The sequence below is a fragment of the Apiospora phragmitis genome, assembly GCF_038363925.1.
Source record: "Apiospora phragmitis strain CBS 135458 chromosome Unknown utg000002l:1.0-5516284.0:1.0-5523493.0, whole genome shotgun sequence".
Taxonomy (NCBI): Eukaryota; Fungi; Ascomycota; class Sordariomycetes; order Amphisphaeriales; family Apiosporaceae; genus Apiospora; species Apiospora phragmitis.
Window position 1 is genome coordinate 4444860 of NW_027117400.1, and position 13737 is coordinate 4458596.

A 13737-nucleotide genomic window follows, 5' to 3' on the forward strand; every position below is an offset into this window, starting at 1 on the left:
AGACAAGGAGAGTTGTGTGGTTGGGCGTGATACCTAGCTCAATCGAGTTCCTTTTGTAAGCTGTATACCATGAATCCACCATAATTCCCGCGTTGATAATACTGTGCGGCTTAAATGGGGGTCCTCCTGCAGTTCCCTGACATGGCATAGCTTCGGATGAGTAACGTTTTAATTCTACCAACCCTCTCTTTGTCGGGTGACGAGGAAATAACTATGATAACCATCTTGCTTCGAGTCACATTCCAACATCATGGAAACTATACATTAAGATTCAGATACCAACCGGGGGTTGATAGGGATTAAATCTTGTCATGTCGTAGCAGGCAAAAATAACCGATATCAGGAAGGTGTATCATGCCATGGCCACATATTATGTCTGTCGTGGTGGTCTTTTGCTGCTGTCCCATGGATTCTCCCATAGCCAACGGTTCAGGATCAAGATATGAAAGTCTCTTTACCTTTGAGCTCTGTCCACATTACTGTTTTACGAGATGCACTGTATGTATGGCATCTGCTCGAAATTGTATCACTCTATGAGTACAAACAAAGACGAGTGTTACTACTAGAAAAGTATCTCGTGAGCTAGGTGCGGGACTTCCCCTATTTAACCCTGCCCCACATGTGGGACTATAATTTGCTGCCGTATTCGTTTTATTAATTCTTCCTACTTTAAGATGATGATTGCTTACTTCTAATATTGAAGTACTGTTAGTGCAATGCAAAGTAGCTGTCAGGGGGGGGTATAGGACTGCGTGTTCTACATAATCATTTTATCTACTTTCGAAATCTCAGGAGACATCATGACACCTTGTTGTTCATCGAACTGACCATACCTGAGCTTAACAGGGTTATCTTAAGGGATATGCATCAAGACCAAATTCCATCGAAATAAATAGCAGCAGATATTATTGGGACAAACTTGACATCTGGCATACACGGTCCTCTTCTAACTCCGAGCCAAATCCGCCATCCTGGCCTAGTGCGTATCCAATCTTGCTGTTATACGATCTATTCTAGCCATCTATAAAGCGGCTTGGTGGCATGAAAAACGACTGCGACACATCAGTACCATCAGAAGATGGCAATCGCCCCCGGCGGGCTCCCCACGCCCCCTCGCACATTCAGAGGTGCACTCGTGACAAAGAACGTCCAGTGGCCCAAGTCCTCGCAGATCCCGCCGAGCCGCTCGAGGTCCCAGAGCTCGCCGATGGGCGTGCCCCAGAAGACGAGCAGCCACTCGTGCAGCGACCAGACGTTCGCCGGGTCGCGCGGCAGGGCCTCGAACCCGATCGTGTCGCCGCCCACGGCCGCCAAGTGGTGGCCGTAGAGCCACCGGACCGTCGCCTCGCACGGCTCGACCCCGATGGAGGTGGCGCCCTGCGTGCCGGCTTGACACTCGGCTTCCGGGGACGCGTTGTGGCGTTTGATGTAGCCCGAGCGGACGAGCAGGATGTCGCCTTGCTTTATGGTGGTGCCTTGATCGGCGAGGGCGGCTTCTAGCTCTTGGACTGTGATGCGGTAGGAGGACCAGGGGTTTGGTAGCTCCTGGCCGATTTTGTCCCAGTAGCGAACCTGAAAACGGGACGAAGAAGCCCTCCGGGTCAGCTAGATGGTTCTGCTAATTCACATTATCCAACCATTAGGGGTTGACCCACCATGTCGATTAAGACTCCGCGGCCCACGATGCCACCGCGATCACAGAAGTCTAGTGTACCTGTCAGTCGAACCAAATCTAAAGAGTTGGAACATATCAGTCCATACTGTGCAGTCCGTTCGTTATTGACTTCTTGGCCTCCTCGAAAGTTAACCCGTTATAATAGAGTTGTTTCTTTTGGTAGGCATACTATGCAAAGCACCATGTTAAACATGAACACTATTCTAGTACCTGGGATTCTGAAGAGGTAAAAAGGGGGCTAGGGTGGGTGGTTGACTTACGTGCTTGAGGCTATCCCACTGCGAACCCCCTTGCGTGTTAAACTCCAACTCGTCGTCGAGGGCGTACTCCTTCAGCGACACGTAGTTGTCCAGGAGGCGATGCTTCAGGGGCACGCGCGCAAACCCGGGGTGCTTGATGGACTCGAGTGGCCAGTCCAGCTGGACGTGCTGACCGGTCTGGATCTCGCGGCTCGCCTCTTTTACCACGTCTGGCGTCAGGAGGTTTACGGCTGAGGGAGGGAAGGACAAGTACTTTAGTTAAATGAGGAATTCCAATATTGATAGATGGTAGATATGTGTGCATATTACTTACATCCAACCTCATCCTTCACACCGTCTTTATCGTAAAATCCCCAGAGGCACCCTTGGGTGTGTCGGGACCGCTGGCAGGTCGTCGAAGTCGGGGAAGACGTAGCTCATGGCTCCTTTCTAGTGTAAACAATGTACACCGTTGGTAAGAAAAAGAAAGAAGAAATAAGCTTAAAAAATAGTGCACGGATCGAGCCTTCATTTGTTCTACCCCAAACAAGGTACACTTTCGGAGGGACGTGGGCGCCCCGGATTTGGACAGTGGAGTTGTTGAGTTGAGATGCGGGGGAAGTAATTATGGCCTGTCATTATGTATGGGGCTCTGGTTCCAAACCTCCCTCACCACAGGATCGTACCAAGGAAGCGGCATTGTGTTAGATTGGTCCGATACGGATCATAAGGACGGATCTATCGGTCTGGTCCGCACCGACGTCGCCGGTGTATTCCCCCGAAGTTGACCGGTATACAAGACCAGGGAGGAGCCGTTCGCTGTGAGCCGGAGTTCCCAGCTCCTGGACTCGCGATATTCAAGACCGCCTCAATACTCCTAACAGCCTTTGCGGGGTATCGATGCTTTAAATCATAGAATGGAAAGAGAAAGGCCAATCAATCAGGGGGGAAACGGAGCCCCTTAAGACCATGATCGGAATGAGCTGAATGTTGGGGAACTTGATGAGTTACCCTCTACAGTTGATATCCAGAGCTTCACATACCTCCTATTGCATACAAATATAGTTTAAGGTAACGTTGCCACTGAATCGTTTACCTATTCAACTAGTTTGAACTATGATTGGGGAAAACGGCTTTCTAGTCGTGGATAGCTTGTTTTCTAGTAACGTTGGATGATACTTTCAGACCTTATCCTGATGCAAGACGAAGCACTCCTCTCCCGTTTCCTCGTTGAGCCCTAATCTTTAACGATAATAACCCTCTTCGATCTTTGTCTCATCCGTGGGGTCTCTATCAGACACGATCGCGTTATGTTTAGCATTCTTCAAGCCAAGCATGGCGCCATTGATGAAAGCTTCCGCCCTCGCGTCATCGCCTTTCCGGCCCACGCGAAGTTTCAGTACTTGGAATGCCAACACTACGGATCCGGCAATATGGGAGGGTGGACTTCTATGCTCTGCGGACTGACAAAGATGCCTCTGTGCTCACATTCATCTTGTTGCCTTGACATCCGGTATCGCGCTTCCAAGCTCGACTTCATCGGGACTTCGGTCCCATGATGGTGAGCGGAAGTACGTTCTTCGCACATAACCCATATCGATCAAGTTTTAGAGTCATGGGTGCTGTTGTGGTTCACAGTCTGAACATGGAATTTGTCCTCATCGTCGTGGGTTTTGGGTAAGGCTGTAAGAATGGCAGTCATGCCTTACTCACCCATCTACATGTAGCAGCTTCAGGCTACACTGCTCGTTATATCACAGGCGTCGTCGTATCCAGTGGCTGAACACGAGGCTGCTCCCCTATCATAAGAGCGATTCGCAATGCGCGAGACAATAGCGTGCTGATATTCGCGGCGGCCGGTAATGAGGGAGGGAACCCGGAACCAGGCAACCTATTGACCCGCCGCGCTGCACACCGACACTCTGCGAATCAGCGCCATGCCCGACCCTCGCGTGTCGGCTCCGACATGGGATCGGCGACCGAACCTGTGCTCTTGGAGAGTGAGTCCCTTCATGTACGCTGAATGCTAAGAGGGAGCCGGTTCAGGGGACCTCGTTTGCGGACCCCATTGCCGCAGCCACCGCGGCTATTGTCATTGGCTTTATCGATAGTATACAGGATTTGAAAGGCCCTGCTAGCTCTCTACAAGAAGACTTTGCGGAGCTGGTCCCCCGGACCAGGATTTTGTGCAAAACCTGTGTTGTGCAGTCCACAGCGAAAGTCGGACTACTCTTATATCACACCCTGTCAGTCCTTGGGAATGGATGAGCAAGCTAGGATACACATGATCCTGGATATACCCAGGACGGTACCTGAATGACTTTCATGATACGCCATAGATGATTCGATTTATATACTACTATGGGGACCAATATACGAGAATATGGGCTTGCTTCTTCAACACAATAAGTTTTCCAGGTATTTCTTGCGTCAGTACTTAAAAATCACGCTACAGGACAGCAACCAAAGACTTAGCTTAGGTCACATACTTACTACTTGGGCATGTTGAGAAGTTCTGTAACCTAGGAACTCCTCGAATAGCTCATTGGCAGCATGGCGACCTGCATAAAGGTCCCTTTCAAAACGACCCCCGGCGCCGCCAGCCAATCCTGTTGTTGTTTCCCGCTTACCCGGAAAACGGCCAGTATTTTCGCCGACCACTATGAAACTATCAAGGTCATCGAAAAGGCGGGAAAGATTACCCTTTCTATAGAATGTGTTTCGTTCGGATTAATCATGCCACGCAGGCAACGGAGCTAATGTCTCTGCACGGCGGGCGCTTAGGGCATCTCAGCCGTCCTATTGGTGGTTGGCGGCATTCAGCCCGTCAGCGCCATCTTACATTAGCTAAGCAAAGACACGCTCCAACGATAGTGATCTCACCGGCCCATCAGACCATCATCCGTCAGCGTCAGCGTTTGACATCTTGCAGTTTCACTTTCTGAGGAGGTTGGTTGAAAATTGATCGATTGTCAGAGGTATACAGCCAGTATCCCCATCTGATGACCATCCACGTCGAGATACAAGATCTTAGACATGCCTTCAGGGGTCTCGGATATTTGGGATGCGTTGTTGGGCAGCAACGTGTTCTCGAAGCCTTCTGTTACCAGCAGGGGCTCGCTGAGGCAAATGCGAAGTCGCAGAATGGGACAAAAGATAGACCGACTCTACAGATGATACCTTTTTTCGTAAGGTCGCACGCCCTTTCTTGTTGTGTGTGACCTTGGCTGCAGGGTGGTCCTCCTCGTACTTTTAAGTCATCCAATACGAGCACCCCGAGTTCTGCAGCACAGCGTTGCTGCATGCGCCTCGTAACAGTCAAACCTGGAGAACTCCGTCGGTCACCCTCACAGAAGTAACACAACACCACGCCCGCACAGCCGCACCTGAGCCCCGCGGGTATAGTGCAGCACGGTAGCCTATGCATTACATGCAAGCTCCAACGATAGCCGGGCCCAGACCTTGCGCCAATCGGCACTCGTGAGAGATGCCAGCTATTGGACGGTTTCCCTTGGAAACCATAATACGGCGTGGTAAGGGTCAAGGTACGGGAAGTCAGGTAGGCAGGCGTCGCAGAACGACTGAACGGCGACCACTCCATTCCTCCCCACCCTTAGGGCTGCCTCCGACTCTGTCTATCCTGCTTGGACCACTCAAAGTCTTCATGTCTCCTGGCACTTGGGTGAACCCTGCAGACTGCCATCCCATACATATGGCAGTCGAGTCGATTCCTTCGCTCGAGTGCCCACTCCCAAGCTTATACTTGCACACACACCACTCTCGTTTGTCTCTCCTTCTAGATGTTTGGATGGACCATCGTGAGAAATCTGGAACACACTGCAGCGTAGTACTACGTCTCGCCACACAGACATCACTCCGCACACAGCTCGGGGTTAAACAGCATAATACATATAGACATCGAAGAGAACCGTGGGATCCGGAATTTCGAGATGGGCGACCCGGGCTCTCCACCGGACATCAATGTGTCCAACGGCACATGCTACTACGCGGAGCATGAGGAGACGAAAGGGAACTTCATAGCATGCGGCAACGTCGCCTTTGGTCATTGGCCGTGTTGCCAGGCGGGGGATATGTGCCTCAGCCTGGGGAATGCGAACGGATGTTGGAATTCTGATAGTCAGTCTCTCTCTTATGCAGATTTTCCTTCTTCCCCCCGTTCAACCAGTATAGTACGAAGAGTTTCATCCTCAAGCCAAGCATATTCCACTGACCACAGCTATGCCAAAATAGCCGGTAACACATACCTAGCCGGCTGCACCGATGCCGGCTTCAACGCGCGGGCGTGCCCCTGGAAGTCTCCCTCTTCCACGGCCAGGAGTGGGTGGCCATCCAGCTGTGCCACGCCGGCGCGGGCGACGACGACACGATCTGGGGCGGGTGCAAGGTGGACGCGAACCAGACGACGCTGGAGAAGCTGCCGCACGCCAGCTGCGACCCCTACTGCTCGTCGACCGTCCTCAAGGGTGCATCGGTGCTGCCCGCCTTCGCCAGCCTGCCGAACTCTGCGGGCGGTTCTATCAAGTGGACCAGCGGCTTCGACCCCACGGCGACCGCGGCCGGGGTGAAGCCGGCCAATGCCACCTCCACCACCACGGCCAACAGCTCGCCCACGCCTACTACTGGCTCATCATCACGTGGATCCTCCATCACCACGCCACCCACCACGACAGCGGCTCCGTCTTCAACTCCTGGCACCACAGCATCATCATCGGACGAAAGCGGCTTGACGGTGGGGGCCAAGGCGGGGATCGGCGTCGGCGCGGCGGGGGCGGTGCTGCTCATCGTGGCGGTGGTCTTCTTGGGATTGCTGGTGCGGCGGCGGAAGCAAAGGAGGAACAGCCAAAACAACCTTGAGACTAACTCGGCGCCCCATCATCCCCATCCCCACCCCCATCAATACGACGTAGCACCGCCCGAGCAGCAGCAGCAGCAGCAGGACCAGGTTATGTACTACAACTACAACCTCAACAAAACGCCGCCGCCTCCAACTACTACCGTCAGACCTACGCTGAACTCTCAGGACAGCCAGCCGTACGTGGGGTACAAAGCCGAGCTGTCGGCCGAGGAAGCGCAGCAGAGGGGGCCGTGGGATCAGCAGACTGGTGTTTTCAAGTCCGAACTGGCAGCGGATGAGACGACGATGCCGCGGAACGAGATTGGAAGCAGTGGCAGACATGACAGTATCATTGGCGGGGCTACCAAGGGCGAACCACCAAGGGGAGGAGCAGGAGGAGTACGTCGTCGAAATAGTAGCAGCGGAGCGCATGGAACGCCTGGCAGCGGCGGCGGTGGTGGTCTAAGTCCGTTCCCCAGTCCGCATCCGAGCAGTGCCGCCACGGTGCACTCGCCATACTCAACCTACTCGGAAGTGTCCACGCTCTATGCTAGCAGTGGTGGTGGTAGTGGTGGCGGAGGGACAGGCCGGTGGGCGCCGCCACCACCAACGCCGCCACAGCAGCAGCAGCAGAGGCACGGGGACCATCCGCTGAACCAAGAATGGCCGCTTCCACGCGGACACGGCGGCTCAGCGCAGAGGCACTCATTTAGGGAACGACAGCAGGGACGAGGAGGAACATGGAGAAGTCATGGTTATGATCCGTCTTGAGGGGAGCCGAGAACAAAAAGGCGGGAAAAGGAGGTGGGAAACCGGTGGCTGCCATGAACGACTTGCAATTGCAACTTCGACCTCATGATGAGCCACTCGAGCGCATGTGATGATAACGACTACATGAATTACATATTGAGCGGAAATATATCATATCTGAAGCCGAAGGAACATCTGCCGAGGTCATCTTACACCATTGTCAGCCCTCTAAACGCCACTCGTTCTGCCGTATTTCTTCGCCATGCTGGTTCATGGCGATACGAACACCCTTTTGAGGGCGAGCGAGCTTGAGTATTGCGGACGTGGTTCATCGACTTGACTTCTGATCAGTCACTCACATCTTCTCTTCCATGGGCTGGCAACATGTCGGAAAGGGGAGTGTAGACTGATTCAATAGTCAAGTATGGAACAACATTTGTCCCAAAGCTGGCTGACCATTTTGGGGGTGAAAGCAATACTGCGTGTTTGGCATGTCCAGACAGCCAAGTCAATTTATTCAGCTTGCAACCTCGGAGAAATGCATTGGGCCGTCAAGTCAGGTACCTAGCAAATGTCAAACAGCTCGTAGCAAACAAATATAGTGCTTCGCTGCAATAATTGCGCCCCTTGCATCACATCGCACCATTGCATTGGGATCAGAGGCTGCCTGGAAAGACGTAATTGGTGCGGTGAATGGGGGACAGCCCGGGCAGTTAGTTGATCCGGTCCCCCCCAGCGCTGGAGCTGAAGCTCGAAGCTCAACCAGATTACCCGAATTGACAGCATGGCCCACTATTTACTCTTTTGGTAGCGCTGGCCATTGGCTCGTGCCCGGTCGAAGGAATCTGAAATCGAACCACCACTTCTGCTTGCCAACCGGAAGCCGACGCAACATCAAAAAAGCTCAATTTCGTGAGGTCTTCTCCAGTCTTATTGTTCCATCCATCCGAATACCCAACGTCTTGTCCACGTCCAAGACCGATCCCGTCGACAATCCGGCTCAATTGGTCCAATCTCCCTCTTCTTCAACTCCCTCTCTTCCACCTTCTCCGACAAGATGATGCGAACATCCGCTTCCTCGCTCCTGCGCGCTGGCGCCCGAGCTTCTCCCTCCGAGTCCAGCGGGCGGCCGCCTCCACACACGCCATCTCCAACCCGACTCTGGCCAACATCGAGAAGCGATGGGAGGGTATGCCCCAGACCGAGCAGGCCGAGCTCTGGATGGCCCTGCGCGACCGCATGAAGGGCAACTGGGCCGAACTCACCGTCCAAGAGAAGAAGGCCGGTACGTCGAGAGATTCCTTGCGTCCTATATAACAACACACCAGTGTCTGGGGAGTTATTGGGGGTGCAGAAAAACCTTGGGACAGAAACATATGACCGATTGGCGTGTGCTGGGAGACCCAATTGGCACTTGTCCGATTGAAATACTGCAATTGACACTCGAAGACATGACACACTCCATCTCCACATTTTTCAAAGGAGCGACAGGCTGACACGATAAAACCTCTTCTACAGCGTACTGGATTGCTTTCGGTGCCCACGGCCCTCGTGCCCAGCCCCCTGCCGATGAGGGCCGCAAGACCGTTCTCTACGTTGTCATCGGTGTCGCCACTTCTTTCGCCATCTTCGCTACCATGCGCATGTTCGCCAAGCCCGCCCCCAGCACGATGACAAAGGAGTACCAGGAGGCTTCCAACGAGTTCCTCAAGGTGCGTCATAGCAAATAACCGTTACAGCATCATTGGAACGTCTTACTGACACATAGCATTGCAGCGCCAAAATGCCGAGCCCCTTACAGGTGTCTCTGCGGCCGGCTACAAGGGCAAGGGTATGGTTCAGTCGCCTCCAGGCCAGAAGTAAGCCCGTCACTCGTGTCCTCGCGTGTGTCGCGGCTTTTGCTGCTGCTGCGGTTGCCACTGCTAGCTAGCCCTTGGCTATTACTGACATACCAAATCAACAAACCTACAAACCTCGTCCAAAGAATAATAAAGAAGAGATCCCCCATACTCCATTCCCTTTGTCATTAGAAAAAGAAGAAAGCTCGGAAAAGCAAGGCGCGGGTGGATCGGCACCTCCATGTACAAACAACTGCGATGCATGAATTGCTGGAAACTGGGGGGCGGGCTGCATTGGCTGGCTTTCCAGATCGTGGTAGGCAATTTTGATTTTTCTAGTGAATTTGGTGGTAGGTATCCCTTCTTGGAGGAGATGCCCCGAGAGAAAGACAGCAAGGCAGAGAGGGAGAGGTGGTACGGAAGACGATGTAAATATGTACACAAGGAAGATTCCCCATGCTTTTGTTTCCCATCAGATTCATGTGCTTGCTTCTATCCTACTGACCAAGGAGTGAGTATCTGTCTGGCTGCCCGTCTCGATAACGGACTATGCTGGCATGAACTTACTGCACTAAGAGTCCTGCCAATGAATCAGTAAAATTATACGCCGGGCCGAGCCTCCTACGTATAGGTACGGCTGTAACGAGACAGCGTCATAGGAGAGACCTGGCTTATAACTACTGTAACGTACTCATAGTTCTTGCCAGGATCGACCAGGTAGCATTGCATATGTCACACAGACAGCAGCATCGAACGATCAAAGTGAAGCAATCGGGCCTTTACCCTGCACATTTCCCCATACCCCGACCTGCCCTACGTGCGGGTCAAATCTGAAGCTCTGGAATGAATCAATCCCCAGCATCAAAATAATGGGCGGTGGGTGCCAGAAATCCAGCGCCATCAAGGAGACAAGCATTATAAAATTGAATATTCCTTCGATTCATGACCCGATACGGGAACACTGTTCTGCTTATCGCTATAAGTATGCAATCATATGCAACCTTTAATCCTGACTGTCATGATAGATGATCTCATAATGCCCCTGAACTCATAACGCCTAGTAAGTAGACCGTAAAATCAAACAAAACTAGATTATACTTCCTTTCCTCCTTCCCTCGGTCCGCCCCTGGAATAGGGTAGGTACTTGTCCACAAACTCATGTCCGAACCAAAATGTTGTTCGTTTGCCCAAAGTACGCCAGACATTGGGGAAAGCCCCGTAGATAAAAACAACCGCTACCCACATCGTGTTGACATGATTCTTTTCCTGTTTAAGCACCGCTCTGCCCGGCCTCGCGGTACTCCTCAAAACTATGCGAACTGACGACGTGCCTATTGTCGCCGCCGCCGCCAGAGACATCATCGGGCCCATCCTCATCGCGGACGCGCCGCTCGACCTCGAAGCGGCCGTCCTTGCCCAGTACCCAACCTTATCGCGCCCCAGGACGGCGGCTTCGGTGACGAGCACGTAGGGGCATAGGCGCGTCGAAGACGGCCTCGGCGAGGACGCGCTCCATCTCCATCTTGAGCCCGCGGGCGCCGGTGCGGGCGCGCTCGGCGCGCGCCGCGATGGCCTTGAGGGACTTGCGCGTGAACGTGAGGCGCGACGGGTACGTCTCGAAGAGGGCCGTGTACTGGGCGACGAGCGAGTTGCGCGGCTCCGTCAGGATGCGCAGCAGGTCGTCGCGCGACAGCGGGGACAGGGCGACGATGTTGTGCAGGCGGCCGATGAGCTCGGGGATGAAGCCGAAGCCCTGCAGGTCCTCGGGCGTAGTCAGGTCCAGCGCCGTCAGGATGGAGGCGTCGGCCGCGTTGGGCGGGCGGTGCGGGAGGTGCTTGAACAGTTCCGGGGGCAGGTCGGGCTGGTTGCTGTCGTTGCCCGAGCTGCCGCTCCGGCCGCGCAGCTCGGAGCCGAAGCCCATCGAGGGCTTCGCGACGCGGTTGAGGATGACCTTGTCGAGGCCGACGAAGGCGCCGCAGAAGACGAAGAGGATGTTGCTCGTGTCGATGGTGTACTGATCCACTTTGCCTGGTTGCGGAGGTTGTGATTGAGGTCCCGAGGTGGACGACGTCGAGCCGGGCCCGGAGTAGTTGGTGGTTATGGGACTCGCGTTGCGGGACGTCGAGGAGCGATTGTCCTTCACGTTCACGGTTACTTTGGTTCCCTCGACAAGCTTGAGCAGGGCTTGTTGCACGCCTTCTCCGCCCACGTCCCGGCCGTTCATCGTTTCTCTCTTCGCGATCTTGTCGAACTCGTCCAGCACGACGATGCCATGTTCGCAAGCTTTGATATCGTAGTTGGCTTCAATTAGTAGCCGCTCAATACAGGTTTCCACGTCCTGGCCAATGTAGCCGGCTTGTGTAAAGGAATTACAGTCGCATATCGTGAATGGTACGTTTATCTTTTTGCTCAAAGTCCTGCAAGGCGGTTTGTTAGTTGAGCACTTACAGATAGTGTTGTCTGTCTGTGTCGGGGCCAAAACTCACTCAAGTATATACGTCTTACCAACTCCTGTTGGACCTACTAACAGAAGGTTGCTCTTATCTATCTTGACAGGCTGCGGCCGACTTGTGTCCTCGGGTATATAGAATTCCGCCTCTTGCTCTCGGTGCTGCTGCTGCTGCCATGCTGTTTCTGGATGCGTATGTCGTACCGAATCATTGTGCCCGGGATACTCGTCTTCGGGAAAGTCATCAGTGGCAAAGTCATGCCGCGGAGAGTCATTGTACAGCGAACCTTCGACGGGATGGGTCGGCGGCGGTGCGTCCTTCTCGCGCGCCTGCCTGTCCCGAGCCTCGTTGCGCCTCAGTATCCTTCTCCTGCCGCTTCCTCTCCACTTCCTCCTGGTGGTTGCGCCGCCGCACGCCCTGGTAGTGGTTGAAGATGACGGAGGAGATGGTCTTCTTGGCCCGTTCCTGGCCGACTACGTACTCGTCCACGCGCTTCTTGAGGTCGCGCGGGGTAGAACTGGGGGACGCCGAATGTGCTCTTAGTGAACATAGGCCCCCGCCCTTCCTCGTCCGGGTCGTAGGTGTTGGAGAAGCTGTTGGAGAAGTCTCGGGTCCGGCGCGGCGCGGTCTTGGGGGCAAAGGAGGTCGAGAAGGGCCGGGCATGATGACGATGGCGGGGACGGAAACCGCCGAGGTCGAAACAATGGCACCAGGCCGCCTGACGACGGACAACATCATCATCATGGCCAGCAGCTTTTGGGCGTGCTCGCTCCCTAAGCTTTTGCAGCAGCAGCCAGCCTGGAGCCCAAAGCCTACGAACTACGACCGATCCTCGACGGGAAACATATGATGCTGGTCCGGTTCGATGCGACGTTCGGCTTCGAGGAGCGGATGGTATGGAGATAACGTGCAGGTGGGTCAAGGTTCAAGGACAGGGTCAAGAGAAGATGATCAAACGAATTGTTTGACTTGGCTACAGTCAGCTCGCCTGCTGGGTTTATGACAGACGAAATATCAGCCTGATAGATAGATGTCTGAAACTAATGAATGAGTTGTATCAACAGCTTGATTCCCAGCTCGGTGACAGTCAGCAGCTCCGGCAATGGTTGGTGGTCCTGGATCGGAGAGGTTTATCATGATTGTGTGTCAGCAAGCTGTGAGAGCCGCGGCGGTCGCATGCTGGGGGTGGTGGCTCACAGTCTCCCTGGCGTTGCGGGGGACACAGCACTGCCAGACCGCAGAGCTTCGGGTCCCGAGGTGGGATTTAAGCCGCTAATAAGCTAGCCGCCAACTACATCCTACTCCGCTAGCAGGAGCACCTACCAGTACTCCGTAGCTCACAGCTGATGACGGGCTGGGAGGGGCATGGACAGGGATACCAGAGTGTTGAATGCGCGGTAAGTGCAGTGCAGAAACGCAGTGGTGCCAGTGCTCCAGCTCTCCCACTTTTCCTAGCGATCATCTTGCCATTTTCCCCAGTTGGAGACGATGCTCCATCCACTCCGTCTCCATATCCCACCCCCAGAGAAGGACTTTGTGGGAGGGGAACCGAGTCCCATCAGTCGATCTGCTCTGCCCATATCAAAGCAACAGAGACAGCATCAGTTAGCCCGCGGGCTGGTCGAGACATCTGCAAGGAATCTGTAGGATGACAACAACATGACAAAAACCTCCAACAGACGAGGCCATTGATGTAGAGAAGTCCCCCACCTTGTTGGAGCAGATTGACACAAAATCGGGAGACGTGCTATGGCTGTGGCTGTTTGCTTTTTTTACTGGCTGGTACAGGGGGTTACATTCGCTCGCTGGATTTGTCGGTGCCCCAATGCCAATTTGCCAAATGTCGCTTCTGCACTGTTGCCCCTCGATCGTCATCTCCCAATGGCCTAGCTAGCTGTCTGCTCCCCTCACATGCAGCTCATATTCCTGA

General features: G+C 54.0%; 4 protein-coding genes across 4 annotated transcripts; 2 read left to right on the plus strand and 2 right to left on the minus strand.

Moving 5' to 3' along the window:
• Positions 1-1071: 1071 nt before the first annotated feature.
• On the minus strand, positions 1072-2348 carry PG994_002153 (uncharacterized protein; the record flags this gene model as incomplete). The annotated part of the gene is made up of 5 exons (XM_066853562.1): positions 1072-1605; positions 1656-1714; positions 1762-1843; positions 1936-2165; positions 2249-2348. Coding segments are annotated over 5 exons (1005 nt in total), but the record flags the coding sequence as incomplete, so codon positions are not given.
• A 3516-nt stretch (positions 2349-5864) lies between these two features.
• PG994_002154 (uncharacterized protein) lies at positions 5865-7540 on the plus strand (the record flags this gene model as incomplete). Its single annotated transcript, XM_066853563.1, has 2 exons — positions 5865-6007; positions 6184-7540. 2 exons carry the CDS (start codon positions 5865-5867, stop codon positions 7538-7540), a joined length of 1500 nt encoding a protein of 499 aa, XP_066721704.1.
• A 672-nt stretch (positions 7541-8212) lies between these two features.
• Positions 8213-9382, plus strand: PG994_002155 (Cytochrome c oxidase polypeptide 5; the record flags this gene model as incomplete). Its single annotated transcript, XM_066853564.1, has 4 exons — positions 8213-8231; positions 8577-8804; positions 9038-9231; positions 9296-9382. 4 exons carry the CDS (start codon positions 8213-8215, stop codon positions 9380-9382), a joined length of 528 nt encoding a protein of 175 aa, XP_066721705.1.
• A 1245-nt stretch (positions 9383-10627) lies between these two features.
• On the minus strand, positions 10628-12548 carry PG994_002156 (uncharacterized protein; the record flags this gene model as incomplete). Its single annotated transcript, XM_066853565.1, has 4 exons — positions 10628-10785; positions 10825-11774; positions 11886-12151; positions 12195-12548. 4 exons carry the CDS (start codon positions 12546-12548, stop codon positions 10628-10630), a joined length of 1728 nt encoding a protein of 575 aa, XP_066721706.1.
• Positions 12549-13737: the final 1189 nt, after the last annotated feature.